Genomic DNA, 20,000 nt, shown 5'->3' with positions numbered 1-20,000 from the left:
CGATAACGTGTGTGCGTGTGTGTGTGTGTACCCCAGCCAGCCAAAGGGTCCAATATGACCTAAATAATCTATTTCAGAAACACTGAGCTAATCTGACATCCCCCTGTATCACACTATTTCACTGTTTCACACGGAGCAGACAGAATACACTTGTTTATCAGAGAGAGAGAGAGAGAGAGAGAGAGAGAGAGAGAGAGAGAGAGAGAGAGAGAGAGAGACTAAAAAAGTCACTGCAGATTCTCTCTCTTTCTCTCTCTCCCCTCCTGGCCCTGTTACCATGGTTACAGGGTCAATGACCTTGGTGTAGAAACTGTTCTATTAACACTGAAATTCCAGGGATTTTCCCCAAAATACAGAACTGATGACCTCACAGTATAATACACATGTACAGTATATTGTAACCGTTCAGCAGTATTCAGCTTCAACTGTGCTGCTGAAACTGGCCCAGTTCTCCCAGGTCCCCCAGTTCCCCCAGTTCTCCCAGGTCCCCCAGTACTCCCAGTTCTCCCAGTTCTCCCAGTACTCCCATGTCCCCCAGTTCCCCCAGTTCTCCCAGGTCCCCCAGTTCTCCCAGTTCTCCCAGGTCCCCCAGTTCTCCCAGTTCTCCCAGTTCTCCCAGGTCCCCCAGTACTCCCAGTTCTCCCAGGTCCCCCAGTACTCCCAGGTCCCCCAGTTCCCCCAGGTCCCCCAGTTCTCCCAGGTCCCCCAGTTCTCCCAGGTCCCCCAGTTCCCCCAGTTCTCCCAGTTCTCCCAGTTCTCCCAGTACTCCCAGTTCTCCCAGGTCCCCCAGTTCCCCCAGTTCTCCCAGTTCTCACAGTTCTCACAGGTCCCCCAGTTCTCCCAGTTCTCCCAGGTCCCCCAGTACTCCCAGTTCTCCCAGTTCTGCCAGTACTCCCATGTCCCCCAGTTCTCCCAGTTCTCCCAGTTCTCCATGGCAGAACTATGTCCTTATAGAAGATACTATATAATGTCATCATGGAGCTGATCTACAACAGACTGGTAGAACTATGTCCTTATAGAGGATACTATATAATGTCATCATAGAGCTGATCTATGTCCTTATAGAGGATACTATATAATGTCATCATAGAGCTGATCTACAACAGACTGGTAGAACTATGTCCTTATAGAGAACACTCTGCACTGTGTGGGCAAAACAATAAGAACACCTTCCTAATATTGAGTTGCCCCCCCCCCTCCCTTTCACCTGGATTCACCTGGTTAGTCTGTCATGGAAAGACCAGGTGTTCTTAATGTTTTGTTTGCTCAGTGATCTCCCTCCCTCCCTGAGTGTGTACATGTGTCTGTGTGTGCGTACGTGTGTGTATCCATGTAGCCCTACGTGTGTGTGTGTGTGTGTGTGTGTGTGTGTATGCGTGCGTGCGTGCGTGCGTGCGTGTGTGCGCGTGCGTGCGTGTGTTACCACTAACCTGCAGACGAGCGTGGCGATGATGACACACCAGGCTGTACAACAGCAGTCAGGGTTGGGGGGCTGGTGTGTGTGTGAGTGAGAACGTGTGTCGTCGTGGGTCTTGCGTCGTCGGCAGCACAGCCAGAAAGAGTAGAAGAGGAGGAAGAGGAGGTCCAGAGCCAGACAAACCAACGCTATTCCGCCTAGCAACAGCACCGACTGGGGGGAGAGAGAGAGAGAGACAGACAGGATATGACATCACAAGTCAGTAATCCCATTTTGGCCCTGTACAGAAACAAGCCTTTCCAACTGGACACAAACTGGTTGAATCTACGTTGCTTCCACATCATTTCAACAACAACAACAACAACCAACAACAACAACAACAACCACCACAACAACCAACAACCACCACAACAACAACAACAACCACCACAACAACAACAACCACCACAACAACAACAACCAACAACAACCACAACAAGCACAACAACAACCAACAACAACAACAACAACAACAACAAAAAGTCTCAAATGTGATGACGTTGAATTAACGTGGAAAACTGATTAACTTCTTGATTCTACTTGAGACGCATATGTCTCAAGTAGGCACCTGGAAATGCAAATGCGCTACGCTAAATGCTAAATGTACTCGTTAAAACTCAAACCTTGATCAAAATTCACAAGCAGGGTATTGAATTAAAGCTACACTCGTTGTGAACCTAGCCAACAAGTCAGATTTTTAAAATGCTTTTCGGCGAAAGCATGAGAAGGTATTATCTGATAGCATGCACCACCTCAAAATGCCTGAATGCGACGTAAACAAAGACTCTGCTTATCCGACGCAGCACAAAACGCAGAAATAAAATATAAAACATTCATTACCTTTGACGAGCTTCTTTCTTGGCACTCCTATATGCCCCATAAACATCACTATTGGGTCTTTTTTTCGTTTAAATCGGTCCATATATACCCAAAATAGCTTTCTATGGAAGCTGTGTCATTCAGAAAAAAACATTGTTTTTAAACGCTGCGTCATTTTTTTAAATAAAAAAAGTCGACGATAAACTTTCACAAAACACTTCGAAATCCTTTTGTAATCCAACTTTAGGTATTAGTAAACGTTTATAATCTATCAAAATGATTACAGGGCGATGTATATTCAATAGCTCCTCGTCTGCATATCAATGGCTGCCATTGTCCACATTTACAGCGTCCTGGTGGAGACTGGAAGAAACGGAAGCCAGATACTTGGATTTTCCAACAAAAAATTCAATTGAAAATGACGACAATGGCGACATCGTGTGGAATTTGTATGAATTGCATGCAGGTTGATATTCAATTTTGTCCTCTTTTAACAACCCATGAAAGTGACTTATGGAAATTATTTTTAGCTTTCAGAGAGCAGTTTTTCTTGCGTTTTTCAATGAAACACACGATCTGTTATAGTCACAGCCGTGATTTAACCAGTTTTAGAAACTTCAGAGTGTTTTCTATCCACACATACTAATCATGTGCATATACTATATTCCTGGCATGAGTAGCAGGTTGCTGAAAAGTTGTGCGATTTTTAACAGAATGTTTGAAAAAGGAGGGGGTAGAAGTAAGAGTTAACAGAAAGACATCAACATAATGGAATCTGGGGAATGTTTGTCTTTTCTTTCCGCTTTCCACCTTTTTTAACCTTTAAATCAACTGACTCTAGGTTCAAACACAGTGTTGAATCCACATTAAATCAACTGACTCTAGGTTCAGACACAGTGTTGAATCCACGTTAAATCAACTGACTCTAGGTTCAAACACAGTGTTGAATCCACGTTAAATCAACTGACTTTAGGTTCAAACACAGTGTTGAATCCACGTTAAATCAACTGACTCTAGGTTCAAACACAGTGTTGAATCCACGTTAAATCAACTGACTCTAGGTTCAAACACAGTGTTGAATCCACGTTAAATCAACTGACTTTAGGTTCAAACACAGTGTTGAATCCACGTTAAATCAACTGACTCTAGGTTCAAACACAGTGTTGAATCCACGTTAAATCAACTGACTTTAGGTTCAAACACAGTGTTGAATCCACGTTAAATCAACTGACTCTAGGTTCAAACACAGTGTTGAATCCACGTTAAATCAACTGACTTTAGGTTCAAACATTGTGTTGAATCCACGTTAGAGGACGAGTCAATCTAATGTTAAATCAACTGACTCTAGGTTCAAACACAGTGTTGAATCCACGTTAAATCAACTGACTCTAGGTTCAGACACAGTGTTGAATCCACGTTAAATCAACTGACTTTAGGTTCAAACACAGTGTTGAATCCACGTTAGAGGACGAGTCAATCTAATGTTAAATCAACTGACTCTAGGTTCAAACACAGTGTTGAATCCACGTTAAATCAACTGACTCTAGGTTCAGACACAGTGTTGAATCCACATTAGAGGACGAGTCAATCTAATGTTAAATCTAATGTAGACGTTGAACTGACGTCCGCGCCCGGCGGGCTGCTCCCTTTTCTGGGGGCCATTTTGACAGAAACACAAGAGGCGGGGGAAATGGAGAAAGAGGATATGATGTCACAATGAGGGTTGTAAGGTACAGGAAGAGAAGAGGAAGTTGATTGTAAATTAACACAAAGCGGCCGCAAGTGACACACCCCCCCAAGTAACACCCCCCCCCCCCCCCGCCAACCATCACTAACTCCTACAGTAGGATCTCGTGTAGAGCTGAACTTTATAGATACAGATGTCAGATCTTCATTTAGTTGCAGATCATTTTCCTGTTGAAATTCAAATGAGCCTGGTGATTTAGATGTGTTCACTGCAAACCCTGCAGCTCTCCTTCTCTCCATGCAGGGGCAGTCGAGTCAATGAGGCAGGTATCAAAATCATCCTCCCTTTCGCCCAAAATCATCCTCCCTCTCGCCCAAAATCATCCTCCCTCTCACCCAAATTCATCCTCCCTCTCGCCCAAAATCATCCTCCCTCTCGCCCAAAATCCTCCTCCCTCTCGCCCAAAATCATCCTCCCTCTCGCCCAAAATCATCCTCCCTCTCGCCCAAAATCATCCTCCCTCTCGCCCAAAATCATCCTCCCTCTCGCCCAAAATCATCCTCCCTCTCGCCCAAAATCATCCTCCCTCTCGCCCAAAATCATCCTCCCTCTCACCCAAAATCATCCTCGACATACAAGTGTCAAGTGTATTCCTACAGTAGGCGCCACCTAAACTATAGTCTACTGTAGACTATCAAAACTAATCCCCCTAAACTATAGTCTACTGTAGACTATCAAAACTAATCCACCTAAACTATCAAAACTAATCCACCTAAACTATCAAAACGAATCCCCCTAAACTATAGTCTACTATAGACTATCAAAACTAATCCACCTAAACTATAGTCTACTGTAGTCTATCAAAACTAATCCACCTAAACTATAGTCTACTATAGTCTATCAAAACTAATCCATCTAAACTATAGTCTACTGTAGTCTATCAAAACTAATCCACCTAAACTATCAAAACTAATCCACCTAAACTATAGTCTACTATAGACTATCAAAACTAATCCACCTAAACTATAGTCTACTATAGTCTATCAAAACTAATCCATCTAAACTATAGTCTACTGTAGTCTATCAAAACTAATCCACCTAAACTATAGTCTACTATAGTCTATCAAAACTAATCCATCTAAACTATCAAAACTAATCCACCTAAACTATAGTCTACTATAGTCTATCAAAACTAATCCACCTAAACTATAGTCTACTATAGTCTATCAAAACTAATCCATCTAAACTATCAAAACTAATCCACCTAAACTATAGTCTACTATAGTCTATCAAAACTAATCCATCTAAACTATCAAAACTAATCCACCTAAACTATAGTCTACTATAGACTATCAAAACTAATCCACCTAAACTATAGTCTACTATAGTCTATCAAAACTAATCCATCTAAACTATAGTCTACTGTAGTCTATCAAAACTAATCCACCTAAACTATAGTCTACTGTAGACTATCAAAACTAATCCCCCTAAACTATCAAAACTAATCCACCTAAACTATAGTCTACTGTAGTCTATCAAAACTAATCCATCTAAACTATAGTCTACTGTAGTCTATCAAAACTAATCCACCTAAACTATAGTCTACTATAGTCTATCAAAACTAATCCATCTAAACTATCAAAACTAATCCATCTAAACTATAGTCTACTGTAGTCTATCAAAACTAATCCACCTAAACTATCAAAACTAATCCATCTAAACTATAGTCTACTGTAGTCTATCAAAACTAATCCACCTAAACTATAGTCTACTGTAGACTATCAAAACTAATCCATCTAAACTATAGTCTACTGTAGACTATCAAAACTAATCCACCTAAACTATAGTCTACTATAGTCTATCAAAACTAATCCATCTAAACTATAGTCTACTGTAGACTATCAAAACTAATCCACCTAAACTATAGTCTACTATAGACTATCAAAACTAATCCATCTAAACTATAGTCTACTGTAGACTATCAAAACTAATCCACCTAAACTATACTCTACTGTAGTCTATCAAAACTAATCCACCTAAACTATCAAAACTAATCCATCTAAACTATAGTCTACTGTAGTCTATCAAAACTAATCCATCTAAACTATAGTCTACTGTAGACTATCAAAACTAATCCACCTAAACTATAGTCTACTGTAGTCTATCAAAACTAATCCACCTAAACTATAGTCTACTGTAGACTATCAAAACTAATCCCCCTAAACTATAGTCTACTGTAGTCTATCAAAACTAATCCACCTAAACTATAGTCTACTATAGTCTATCAAAACTAATCCATCTAAACTATAGTCTACTATAGTCTATCAAAACTAATCCATCTAAACTATCAAAACTAATCCATCTAAACTATAGTATACTGTAGTCTATCAAAACTAATCCACCTAAACTATAGTCTACTGTAGACTATCAAAACTAATCCACCTAAACTATAGTCTACTGTAGTCTATCAAAACTAATCCACCTAAACTATAGTCTACTGTAGTCTATCAAAACTAATCCACCTAAACTATAGTCTACTGTAGTCTATCAAAACTAATCCATCTAAACTATCAAAACTAATCCACCTAAACTATCAAAACTAATCCACCTAAACTATAGTATACTATAGTCTATCAAAACTAATCCACCTAAACTATCAAAACTAATCCACCTAAACTATAGTCTACTGTAGTCTATCAAAACTAATCCATCTAAACTATAGTCTACTGTAGACTATCAAAACTAATCCACCTAAACTATAGTCTACTATAGTCTATCAAAACTAATCCACCTAAACTATAGTCTACTGTAGACTATCAAAACTAATCCATCTAAACTATAGTATACTGTAGTCTATCAAAACTAATCCATCTAAACTATAGTCTACTGTAGTCTATCAAAACTAATCCATCTAAACTATAGTATACTGTAGACTATCAAAACTAATCCACCTAAACTATCAAAACTAATCCACCTAAACTATAGTATACTATAGTCTATCAAAACTAATCCACCTAAACTATCAAAACTAATCCACCTAAACTATAGTATACTGTAGACTATCAAAACTAATCCATCTAAACTATAGTCTACTATAGTCTATCAAAACTAATCCACCTAAACTATCAAAACTAATCCACCTAAACTATAGTCTACTATAGTCTATCAAAACTAATCCATCTAAACTATAGTCTACTATAGTCTATCAAAACTAATCCACCTAAACTATCAAAACTAATCCACCTAAACTATAGTCTACTATAGTCTATCAAAACTAATCCATCTAAACTATAGTCTACTGTAGTCTATCAAAACTAATCCCCCTAAACTATAGTCTACTATAGTCTATCAAAACTAATCCCCCTAAACTATAGTCTACTGTAGTCTATCAAAACTAATCCATCTAAACTATAGTCTACTGTAGTCTATCAAAACTAATCCATCTAAACTATAGTCTACTGTAGACTATCAAAACTAATCCCCCTAAACTATAGTCTACTGTAGTCTATCAAAACTAATCCATCTAAACTATAGTCTACTGTAGACTATCAAAACTAATCCACCTAAACTATAGTCTACTGTAGTCTATCAAAACTAATCCATCTAAACTATAGTCTACTGTAGACTATCAAAACTAATCCACCTAAACTATCAAAACTAATCCATCCAAACTATAGTCTACTGTAGACTATCAAAACTAATCCATCCAAACTATAGTCTACTGTAGACTATCAAAACTAATCCACCTAAACTATAGTCTACTATAGTCTATCAAAACTAATCCACCTAAACTATCAAAACTAATCCACCTAAACTATAGTCTACTGTAGTCTATCAAAACTAATCCACCTAAACTATAGTCTACTGTAGACTATCAAAACTAATCCACCTAAACTATAGTCTACTATAGTCTATCAAAACTAATCCACCTAAACTATAGTCTACTGTAGTCTATCAAAACTAATCCACCTAAACTATAGTCTACTATAGTCTATCAAAACTAATCCACCTAAACTATCAAAACTAATCCACCTAAACTATAGTCTACTGTAGTCTATCAAAACTAATCCACCTAAACTATAGTCTACTATAGTCGATCAAAACTAATCCACCTAAACTATAGTCTACTGTAGTCTATCAAAACTAATCCACCTAAACTATAGTCTACTGTAGTCTATCAAAACTAATCCCCCTAAACTATAGTCTACTGTAGTCTATCAAAACTAATCCCCCTAAACTATAGTCTACTGTAGTCTATCAAAACTAATCCACCTAAACTATAGTCTACTGTAGTCTATCAAAACTAATCCACCTAAACTATAGTCTACTGTAGTCTATCAAAACTAATCCCCCTAAACTATAGTCTACTGTAGTCTATCAAAACTAATCCCCCTAAACTATAGTCTACTGTAGTCTATCAAAACTAATCCACCTAAACTATAGTCTACTGTAGTCTATCAAAACTAATCCACCTAAACTATAGTCTACTATAGTCGATCAAAACTAATCCACCTAAACTATAGTCTACTATAGTCGATCAAAACTAATCCACCTAAACTATAGTCTACTGTAGTCTATCAAAACTAATCCACCTAAACTATAGTCTACTGTAGTCTATCAAAACTAATCCCCCTAAACTATAGTCTACTGTAGTCTATCAAAACTAATCCCCCTAAACTATAGTCTACTGTAGTCTATCAAAACTAATCCACCTAAACTATAGTCTACTGTAGTCTATCAAAACTAATCCACCTAAACTATAGTATACTGTAGTCTATCAAAACTAATCCATCTAAACTATCAAAACTAATCCACCTAAACTATCAAAACTAATCCACCTAAACTATAGTCTACTGTAGTCTATCAAAACTAATCCATCTAAACTATCAAAACTAATCCACCTAAACTATCAAAACTAATCCACCTAAACTATAGTCTACTGTAGACTATCAAAACTAATCCACCTAAACTATAGTCTACTATAGTCTATCAAAACTAATCCACCTAAACTATAGTCTACTATAGTCTATCAAAACTAATCCATCTAAACTATAGTCTACTGTAGTCTATCAAAACTAATCCACCTAAACTATCAAAACTAATCCACCTAAACTATCAAAACTAATCCACCTAAACTATAGTCTACTGTAGTCTATCAAAACTAATCCACCTAAACTATAGTCTACTATAGTCTATCAAAACTAATCCATCTAAACTATAGTCTACTGTAGTCTATCAAAACTAATCCACCTAAACTATCAAAACTAATCCACCTAAACTATCAAAACTAATCCACCTAAACTATAGTCTACTGTAGACTATCAAAACTAATCCACCTAAACTATCAAAACTAATCCACCTAAACTATCAAAACTAATCCACCTAAACTATCAAAACTAATCCCCCTAAACTATAGTCTACTGTAGTCTATCAAAACTAATCCATCTAAACTATAGTCTACTGTAGTCTATCAAAACTAATCCACCTAAACTATAGTCTACTGTAGACTATCAAAACTAATCCACCTAAACTATAGTCTACTGTAGTCTATCAAAACTAATCCATCTAAACTATAGTCTACTGTAGACTATCAAAACTAATCCACCTAAACTATAGTCTACTATAGTCTATCAAAACTAATCCACCTAAACTATCAAAACTAATCCACCTAAACTATAGTCTACTATAGTCTATCAAAACGAATCCACCTAAACTATAGTCTACTGTAGAGTATTAAAACTAATCCACCTAAACTATAGTCTACTATAGTCTATCAAAACTAATCCACCTAAACTATAGTCTACTATAGACTATCAAAACTAATCCACCTAAACTATCAAAACGAATCCCCCTAAACTATATCAAATCTAATCCCACACAGGCCTATAATATCAGATGTAAAGATGGCATTGAGACTAGTGAGGTAGAGAAACACAGCTCATGATTTTTCACATCTACATTATATATATATTATTGAAAAGAGGACATCTGAAGGTTTATAGTTAACCTAAGGTTATGAATCAACTGTCAAAATGTAATTTAATCGTGGCCTGGGGTGGTGAGAGAGAGAAAGAGAGAGAGAGAAAGAGAGAGAGAGAGAAAGAGAGGAAGAGAGAGAGAGAGAGAGGAAGAGAGAGAGAGAGAGAGAGAGAGAGAGAGAGAGAGAGAGAGAAAGAGAGAGAAAGAGAGAGAGAGAGAGAGAAAGAGAGAGAGAGAGAAAGAGAGAGCGAGAGGTGTTTGTCTGACTCAAAAAAACAGAGAAAGAGAGATGTTTGTCTGACTCAAAAAAACAGAGAAAGAGAGAACCAGATGAGGGAGAGCAGGAGGGGGATGGGAGAATTATGCATGTCTGGCAGAAGATGAAAGGAAAGAGAGAGAGAAAGAAGGGAGGGGCCGCCAAAGGTTTGAACTATGAGTAGCTTGTTGACGAAGTATGTGACATAACATTATATATGGTGTATGGTCTTTATCTGTGACATGATATAACACACAGCTGGATGTGTCTGCTCTGAAAGCTCCCCTTCCTCCAGGATACACATGGAACAGCATTCTGCTCCGGAACACACCCGGGACAATGTCTGTAGGTTCCGGAATAGTGGACAGGAATTCTGCAGCTGCTGACAACAATCTAAGACAAGTTCCAAATGAATTGTGATGCGGGCGAAGAGATACCATCTTCACACAACAGCCCCAGGTGGCTGAGTTCTGGGATTATCAAGGTAGAACAGAAAACCAGCAGTACTTCGGACCCGCCACGGGTAAGGTTTGAATACCCCGGCTAGCGACTAGCGTAGCTACAATGACCCCATTAGGTCACTACACCAGGTAATTTGGATTAGCTGGACATGACGACATAAACAAATGAACAATGTCACCATCTCAACAAAACGTATAGAAATGGGACACTTCTGCTCTTGAATGTTACCTCGACAGAAAGCATTCTTGTGGAATGCGAAAACAACACATTTTCTCTACTTCCATCGATGTCTGTGTCCAGAGCCTAGTTCAATGACATCCAGAGACGGAGAGAGATAGAACCAGAGACTCTGCCATGGTACTTATCCGAACAGTAGGGCTGCCATGGTACTTATCCGAACAGTAGGGCTGCCATGGTACTTATCCGAACGGTAGAGCTGCCATGGTACTTATCCGAACAGTAGGGCTGCCATGGTACTTATCCGAACGGTAGGGCTGCCATGGTACTTATCCGAACAGTAGGGCTGCCATGGTACTTATCCGAACAGTAGGGCTGCCATGGTACTTATCCGAACAGTAGGGCTGCCATGGTACTTATCTGAACAGTAGGGCTGCCATGGTACTTATCCGAACGGTAGGGCTGCCATGGTACTTATCTGAACAGTAGGGCTGCCATGGTACTTATCTGAACAGTAGGGCTGCCATGGTACTTATCCGAACAGTAGGGCTGCCATGGTACTTATCTGAACAGTAGGGCTGCCATGGTACTTATCTGAACAGTAGGGCTGCCATGGTACTTATCTGAACAGTAGGGCTGCCATGGTACTTATCTGAACAGTAGGGCTGCCATGGTACTTATCTGAACAGTAGGGCTGCCATGGTACTTATCCGAACAGTAGGGCTGCCATGGTACTTATCTGAACAGTAGGGCTGCCATGGTACTTATCTGAACAGTAGGGCTGCCATGGTACTTATCCGAACAGTAGGGCTGCCATGGTACTTATCCGAACAGTAGGGCTGCCATGGTACTTATCTGAACAGTAGGGCTGCCATGGTACTTATCTGAACAGTAGGGCTGCCATGGTACTTATCCGAACAGTAGGGCTGCCGTGGTACTTATCCGAACAGTAGGGCTGTTAACTCCGGTGTCCTCGCTACATTTCCAACCTGGCCCTCATACCATCATGGCCAGCTAATCATCCCTAGCTTTCAATTGGCTGATTCGTCCCCTCTCCTCTTCCCCAGGTTGTTGCTGTAAATGAGAATGTGACCCAGTCAAATGAGTCAACTGACCCAGTCAAATAAGGGTCAATAAATAAAATGGCAACTTTGGGTATGAAAAAAAAACCCTGATCAAACTCCACCTCTTCCTCACTTTTCCTTCGGTGGTTCATCAATGTGTCATTCTGGTCATCAGCTAAGGTAGCCTCTGTAGCTAACCACTGATGCTAACCACTGATGCTAACCACTGTAGCTAACCACTGTAGCTAACCACTGTAGCTAACCACTGATGCTAACCACTGATGCTAACCACTGTAGCTAACCACTGATGCTAACCACTGTAGCTAACCAGTAGCTCCTCCAGTATGTGTTGACGCCATTTCACAGGATCTCATTTAGGAAGGAAGCTGTAGGGAACGGTAAGAAACGGCACCTCAGTAGCCAAATATCTTCTTCATCCATCTATCTTGTGTTTGTAAAGCATTACATGACCTGGTAGGATGGTGCATCGATTAGTTATACCGTTTAAAGCCCACATTGTTGCCCAAAGTCGACTTTTAATAAATACTACCATGGGAACAGAGGAGACAGTACTACCCTACAGAACAGACAGTCACTGATGTGACACCAGAGTGCGACAGAAGATAAATTAAATTATTATTGTTAAATGAACCAGAAGGCTCGATTCCAAACCCACAGCCCAGGTCCCTTTCCCCTGGCTATACTGTAGCAGTGTATAGTGTCCATTCCATCCTGTTAGGTCAATTAGGGTTCAATTCCAAACCCACAGCCCAGGTCCCTTTCCCCTGGCTATACTGTAGCAGTGTGTAGTGTCCATTCCATCCTGTTAGATCAATTAGGGTTCAATTCCAAACCCACAGCCCAGGTCCCTTTCCCCTGGCTATACTGTAGCAGTGTATAGTGTCCCATTCCATCCTGTTAGGTCAATACAAGGTTCAATTCCAACCCCAGCATAATATAATAATATACAGCGCCTTCCGAAAGTATTCAGACCCCTTGACTTTTTCCACATTTTGTTACATTACAGCCATATCTAAAATGGATTTTAAAAACTAAATATATATATATATATATATATATATATATATATATATATATATATATATATTCTCAGCAATATACACACAATGCCCCATAAAGACAAAGCAAATTTATGCAAAATAAAAATCAGAAATACATAATTTTTTACATAAGTTTTCAGACCCTTTGCTATGAGACTCGAGCTCTGATGCATTGAGCTCTGATGCATCCTGTTTCCATTGATCATCCTTGAGATGTTTCTACAACTTGATTGTGGTAAATTCAATTGATTGGACATGATTTGGGAAGGCACACACCTGTCTATATAAGGTCCCAGAGTTGACAGTGAATGTCAGAGCAAAAACCAAGTCATGAGGTCAAAGGAACTGTCAGTAAAGCTTTTTTTCGGCGGCAGGGACTGGGAGACTAATCAGGATCGAGGCAAAGATGAACGGAGCAGGGTAGAGAGAGATCCTTTTTTTTTTAATTATCACACTTTTTCTCCCCGATTTCGTCATATCCAATTACAATCTTGTCTCATCGCTGCAACTCCCCAACGGGTTTGGGAGAGGCGAAGGTCGAGTCATGTCCTCTGAAACATGACCTGCCAAACCTCGCTCCTTAACGCCGGCCCACTGCACCCGGGCACCAGCTGCACCAATGTGTCGGAGGAAACACTGTTCAATTGACTACTGAAGTCAGCCTGCAGGTGCCCGGCCCGCCACAAGGAGTCGCTAGAGCGCGATGAGCTAACTAAAAAAGTAAATTGGCCAAAACCTGACAATTGTGCGTCACCCTATGAGACTCCCGGTCACGACCGGTTCTGACACAGCCTGAGATTGAACCCGGGTTTGTAGTGACGCATCAAGCACTGCGATGCAGTACCTTAGACCACTGCGCCACTCAGGAGGCATACAGAGAGATCCTTAATGAAAACCTCAAGACCTCAGACTGGGGTGAAGGTTCACCTTCCAACAGGACAACGACCCCAAGCACACAGCCAAGATAACGCAGAGGTGGCTTTGGGACAAGTCTCTGAATGTCCTTGAGTGGCCCGACCAGACCCCGGACTTGAACCCGATCAAACCTCTCTGGAGAGACCTGAAAATAGCTGTGCAGCAACGGTCCCCATCCAACCTGACAGAGCTTGAGAAGATCTGCAGAGAAGAATGGGAGAAACTCCCCAAATACAGGTGTGCCAAGCTTTTTGCTTTGTCATTATGGGGTATGGTGAGGGATTGATGAGGGGGAAAAAACGATTTAATCCATTTTAGAATAAGGCTTTAACGCAACAAAATGTGTAAAAAGTCAAGGGGTCTGCTTTCTGAAGGCTCTGTATGTCTTATAGAAGGCAATTTTATCCAAGCGACTTAGAGAGTCATGCTTGGACACAGAATCACGACATGCATCGATTCCACATATTAATAGTATCCTTTCGGTGAGTGAGGGTAGAGTGAAGGGAGAGAGAAGAGGATTTGGGACTGAGCCTAGGTGTGTAGAGAGTGGCTATTGGAGGGGGGGCTGGTAGGGGTGACAGGGGAGAGAGAGAAGGGGATTTGGGACTGAGCCTAGGTGTGTAGAGAGTGGCTATTGGAGGGGGGGCTGGTAGGGGTGACAGTGGGAGAGAGAGAAGGGGATTTGGGACTGAGCCTAGGTGTGTAGAGAGTGGCTATTGGAGGGGGGGCTGGTAGGGGTGACAGTGGGAGAGAGAGAAGGGGATTTGGGACTGAGCCTAGGTGTGTAGAGGGTGGCTATTGGAGGGGGGGCTGGTAGGGGTGACAGTGGGAGAGAGAAGGGGGTTTTGGGACTGAGCCTAGGTGTGTATTGGAGGGGGGGCTGGTAGGGGTGACAGTGAGAGAGAGAAGAGGATTTGGGACTGAGCCTAGGTGTGTAGAGGGTGGCTATTGGAGGGGGGGCTGGTAGGGGTGACAGTGGGAGAGAGAAGGGGGTTTTGGGACTGAGCCTAGGTGTGTATTGGAGGGGGGGATGTATATCTATTGGAATATAGAAAACCCTTAATATTTTATTAGAGAGAGAGAGAGAGAGAGAGACGCCCACAAAGAGCTAGAGGGTGTGACATAGGTAGTGCACAGATCTGGGACAAGTTGTAAGGTCTTGGTGTCTGGTATCTATCTGGGACCAGTTGTAAGGTCTTGGTGTCTGGTATCTATCTGGGACCAGTTGTAAGGTCTTGGTGTCTGGTATCTATATGGGACCAGTTGTAAGGTCTTGGTGTCTGGTATCTATCTGGGACCAGTTGTAAGGTCTTGGTGTCTGGTATCTATCTGGGACCAGTTGTAAGGTCTTGGTGTCTGGTATCTATCTGGGACCAGTTGTAAGGTGTTGGTGTCTGGTATCTATCTGGGTTCTGAGGTACCCGGATGTATCCGGTTTCCAGAGGAACCGGAAAGACCGCCCGTGACTTCCTCTTTCGGACACTTCATCTGAACTCCTCCTCTTCCTCCTCCTCCTCCTCCTCCTCCACATTTCCTGGATCGGTTCAACAGTGCAGAAGAGAACCTCCAGCGACATGTTGTTTACCTCGTCAGGACCAGAGAGAGAAGCGCTGCTCAGTATCAGCTGTGATGTCTGATACTGTCTAACTGGAGTTAAAAAACTGTCATCCAAACTCACTGAGAGGATTACACAGAGATTATTAGCTACTGCTCTCTCTCTCTCTGTGTGTGTGTGTGTGTGTGTGTATGTGTGTGTGTGTGTGTGTGTGTGTGTGTGTGTGTGTGTGTGTGTGGTATATCAATTAGTGGTTTAAAGGAGGCGAGGTACGATGGGGGAGGGGAGAGATAGACACCAAAGAACACAGACCTACTTTCCGCCTGGCAGAGAGTGTGTGTGTGTGTGTGTGTGTCCCGACAGGATAGATCAGATCTCCTCCACTGATCTGACCCTGTTGTACAGAGAGAGGTCAGGACAGACCGCCTACTATCTCTCCAATGACAGTGGATTCCCAAGTTAAACCGTGGCACCACCTCACTGTGGTTCTGGCTCTGCCTAATGCCAGAGTCATAGAGGTATGTAGAGGGAGGGATCACTGTGGCTCTGCCTAATGCCAGAGTCATAGAGGTAGGTAGAGGGAGGGATACTGTGGTCTGGCTCTGCCTAATGCCAGAGTCATAGAGGTAGGTAGAGGGAGGGAGGGATCACTGTGGTCTGGCTCTGCCTAATGCCAGAGTCATAGAGGTAGGTAGAGGGAGGGATCACTGTGGTTCTGGCTCTGCCTAATGCCAGAGTCATAGAGGTATGTAGAGGGAGGGATCACTGTGGTTCTGGCTCTGCCTAATGCCAGAGTCATAGAGGTATGTAGAGGGAGGGAGGGATCACTGTGGTCTGGCTCTGCCTAATGCCAGAGTCATAGAGGTATGTAGAGGGAGGGATCACTGTGGTTCTGGCTCTGCCTAATGCCAGAGTCATAGAGGTAGGTAGAGGGAGGGATACTGTGGTCTGGCTCTGCCTAATGCCAGAGTCATAGAGGTAGGTAGAGGGAGGGAGGGATCACTGTGGTCTGGCTCTGCCTAATGCCAGAGTCATAGAGGTAGGTAGAGGGAGGGATCACTGTGGTTCTGGCTCTGCCTAATGCCAGAGTCATAGAGGTATGTAGAGGGAGGGATGTGGTTCTGGCTCTGCCTAATGCTAGAGTCATAGAGGTAGGTAGAGGGAGGGAGGGATCACTGTGGTCTGGCTCTGCCTAATGCCAGAGTCATAGAGGTATGTAGAGGGAGGGATCACTGTGGCTCTGCCTAATGCCTTTAGACCAGTGTTTCTTGATACTAGTCCTGGGGATACTAGTCCTGTGGATACTAGTCCTGGGGATACTAGTCCTGGGGATACTAGTCCTGGGGATCCTAGTCCTGGGGATACTAGTCCTGGGGATCCTAGTCCTGGGGATACTAATCCTGGGGAAACTAGTCCTGGGGATACTAGTCCTGGGGATACTAGTCCTGGGGATACCAGTGTTTCTTGATAATAGTCCTGGGAATACTAGTCCTGGGGATCCTAGTCCTGGGGATCCTAGTCCTGGGGATCCTAGTCCTGGGGATCTTAGTCCTGGGGATACTAGTCCTGGGGATACCAGTCTTGGGGATACTAATCCTGGGGAAACTAGTCCTGGGGATACTAGTCCTGGGGATACTAGTCCTGGGGATACCAGTGTTTCTTGATAATAGTCCTGGGAATACTAGTCCTGGGGATCCTAGTCCTGGGGATCCTAGTCCTGGGGATCCTAGTCCTGGGGATCTTAGTCCTGGGGATACTAGTCCTGGGGATACCAGTCTTGGGGATACTAGTCCTGGGGATACTAGTCCTGGGGATACTAGTCCTGGGGATCCTAGTCCTGGGCATCCTAGTCCTGGGGATCCTAGTCCTGGGGATACTAATCCTGGGGATCCTAGTCCTGAGGATACTAGTCCTGGGGATCCTAGTCCTGGGGATACTAATCCTGGGGAAACTAGTCCTGGGGATACTAGTCCTGGGGATACTAGTCCTGGGGATCCTAGTCCTGGGGATACTAGTCCTGGGGATACTAGTCCTGGGGATACTAGTCCTGTGGATACTAGTCCTGGGGATACTAGTCCTGGGGATACTAGAAGTACATTATTGTTTTTGCCATATCACTACATGTATGATTCCACTAATCAAAGGTTTATTGATGAGTTGATTAGTGGAATCAGGTGTTAAGTGCTTGGGAAGAGTTGATTAGTGGAATCAGGTGTTGTATGTAATCAGGTGTTGTATGCTATGTAAAACCTCAACATGTGCAGATTGTGCCCCCCTCAGGACCAGCATTAAGACAATCACTGCTTCAGAATGTTCACCTTCACATTAGAACTACATGGACTGTTTCCTATTGGTCGGAATGTCGGAGTCAATCCTGTGGCCGTCCTTCAGGAGTTGTGACAGGTTTCAGGAGTCTCCCTGTGTGTGTGTCTGTCTTTCCCATCATGCACACGGGCGTATAGCTGTAGTCATGTCTCCTCTGTAATGCTCAACAGCTGTTCCACTGCTGTTCTTTTAGCTGACTCTGTGTTTCCCCCCCCTCCACACACACACGCACGCACACACACACACACACACACACACACACAGAGCCCTCTGTGTTTCCCTCCCTCCACACACACACACACACACACACACACACACACACACACACACACACACACACACACACGTGTCCACTGCCTTAAAGAACCCTGAGATTACAGCTCTTTAAGAGTATTCCGTTGTTCCCACAGAATTCCAACAGTCAGCGTTCCGGACCCAGCCGTTGTCGAGGAGTAGACCAGCGCTGTGGATACAGAGCAGTTGGACGACACATGCACGCGCGGGTGTGTTTAGTGTCCCTGTTTTTAAGCTTCTCTCTTCGACCGCATACTAATCATCTGGTGGTCAATCACATCGCAGAGAAACACAGAGGGCTCAGTGTGTGTGTGTGTGTGTGTGTGTGTCAGCTGGAGAGAGAAGCATGAAAGCCTCTCAGACAAGATAGACTGAGCCATCTAAAGCTGAGCGAAAGAGAGCGAGAGAGAGAGCCTTCTTTCACTACAGACAACACCCCTCCCTTCTTCCCTCTCTCAGTTCCCTCTCTCCCTCCATCTCTCTCCGTTCAACATCTCCCTCTGAGCGTCTATACCCCCCCCCCCCTTCCCCCCAGGGCCAACAGTGACCTCATACTGAATAGCCCCCCTATACATACAAACAGATGTAGGGCCCTATAAAATCAGTCTAATCTTTTTTTGCCTGATTCCGTTTAGTTTTTCCACGTTTTCATTCTCAAAATCACACATTTTATACAGAAAAATAACCAACCCGGATGTTGTAAGTCCACAACAGGAAACCCATGGGTCACGTTAGAGCTCACACATCTGTATAGTTTTATGTTGAAAGTCAACAGTGTTTTCTTTGCTTCGACAGAGCGATCAGAACAACTATAGTTTTCCTTCACAGAAAAGACATCAGTGCAACACATTGGGCAGAAAAGAGCTTCATTTTCATCAGATGACAACAGAAGTGCTGGTAGCCACACAAGTAAATGAGTTTAAAATGAAAAAAAGGTCAAGGTCTTTTCTAGAAGGAAAAAAAAACGATGCATAGTTCTAATGTTTATTATAGAAAGAATGGAGCCAGCTACATTTCCTAATCATTTGCCTGAAGTCGATCTTGCATTTTACCAGAGACAAGTAGACCACAGTAACACTGAGAAAAGTAGACCACAGTAACACTGAGAAAAGTAGACCACAGTAACACTGAGAAAAGTAGACCACAGTAACACTGAGACAAGTAGACCACAGTAACACTGAGAAAAGTAGACCACAGTAACACTGAGAAAAGTAGACCACAGTAACACTGAGAAAAGTAGACCACAGTAACACTGAGACAAGTAGACCACAGTAACACTGAGAAAAGTAGACCACAGTAACACTGAGAAAAGTAGACCACAGTAACACTGAGAAAAGTAGACCACAGTAACACTGAGACAAGTAGACCACAGTAACACTGAGAAAAGTAGACCACAGTAACACTGAGAAGTAGACCACAGTAACACTGAGAAGTAGACCACAGTAACACTGAGAAGTAGACCACAGTAACACTGAGACAAGTAGACCATAGTAACACTGAGAAAAGTAGACCACAGTAACACTGAGAAAAGTAGACCACAGTAACACTGAGACAAGTAGACCACAGTAACACTGAGAAGTAGACCACAGTAACACTGAGAAAGGTAGACCACAGTAACACTGAGACAAGTAGACCACAGTAACACTGAGAAAAGTAGACCACAGTAACACTGAGAAAAGTACCAGAGACAAGGAGCTGCACACCAGTCAGAGAGGAGAGACAAGGAGCTACACACCAGTCAGAGAGGAGAGACAAGGAGCTACACACCAGTCAGAGAGGAGAGACAAGGAGCTACACACCAGTCAGAGAGGAGAGACAAGGAGCTACACACCAGTCAGAGAGGAGAGACAAGGAGCTGCACACCAGTCAGATAGGAGAGACCAGGAGCTGCACACCAGTCAGAGAGGAGAGACAAGGAGCTGCACACCAGTCAGAGAGGAGAGACAAGGA

The 20,000-nt window shown here is 42.6% G+C and overlaps 1 protein-coding gene across 3 annotated transcripts in view; it reads right to left on the bottom strand.

Moving 5' to 3' along the window:
* ttyh3b (tweety family member 3b) overlaps nt 1-20,000 on the bottom strand; it is a 69,032-nt gene that overhangs the window by 40,662 nt on the left and 8,370 nt on the right. For all 3 annotated transcript variants that reach the window (XM_090195081.1, XM_090195083.1, XM_090195084.1), the window contains exon 2: nt 1,431-1,630. In XM_090195081.1, the coding sequence (XP_090051207.1) occupies nt 1,431-1,630 (200 nt within the window). The remainder of the gene's footprint in view (nt 1-1,430; nt 1,631-20,000) is intronic.

This window comes from Oncorhynchus mykiss, chromosome 13 (assembly GCF_057628025.1).
Source record: "Oncorhynchus mykiss isolate SJ-2025 chromosome 13, ASM5762802v1, whole genome shotgun sequence".
In the NCBI taxonomy this organism is placed as follows: Eukaryota; Metazoa; Chordata; class Actinopteri; order Salmoniformes; family Salmonidae; genus Oncorhynchus; species Oncorhynchus mykiss.
Note: the sequence above shows the minus strand (reverse complement) of the source record. Positions and strands in the feature narration are given on the sequence as shown.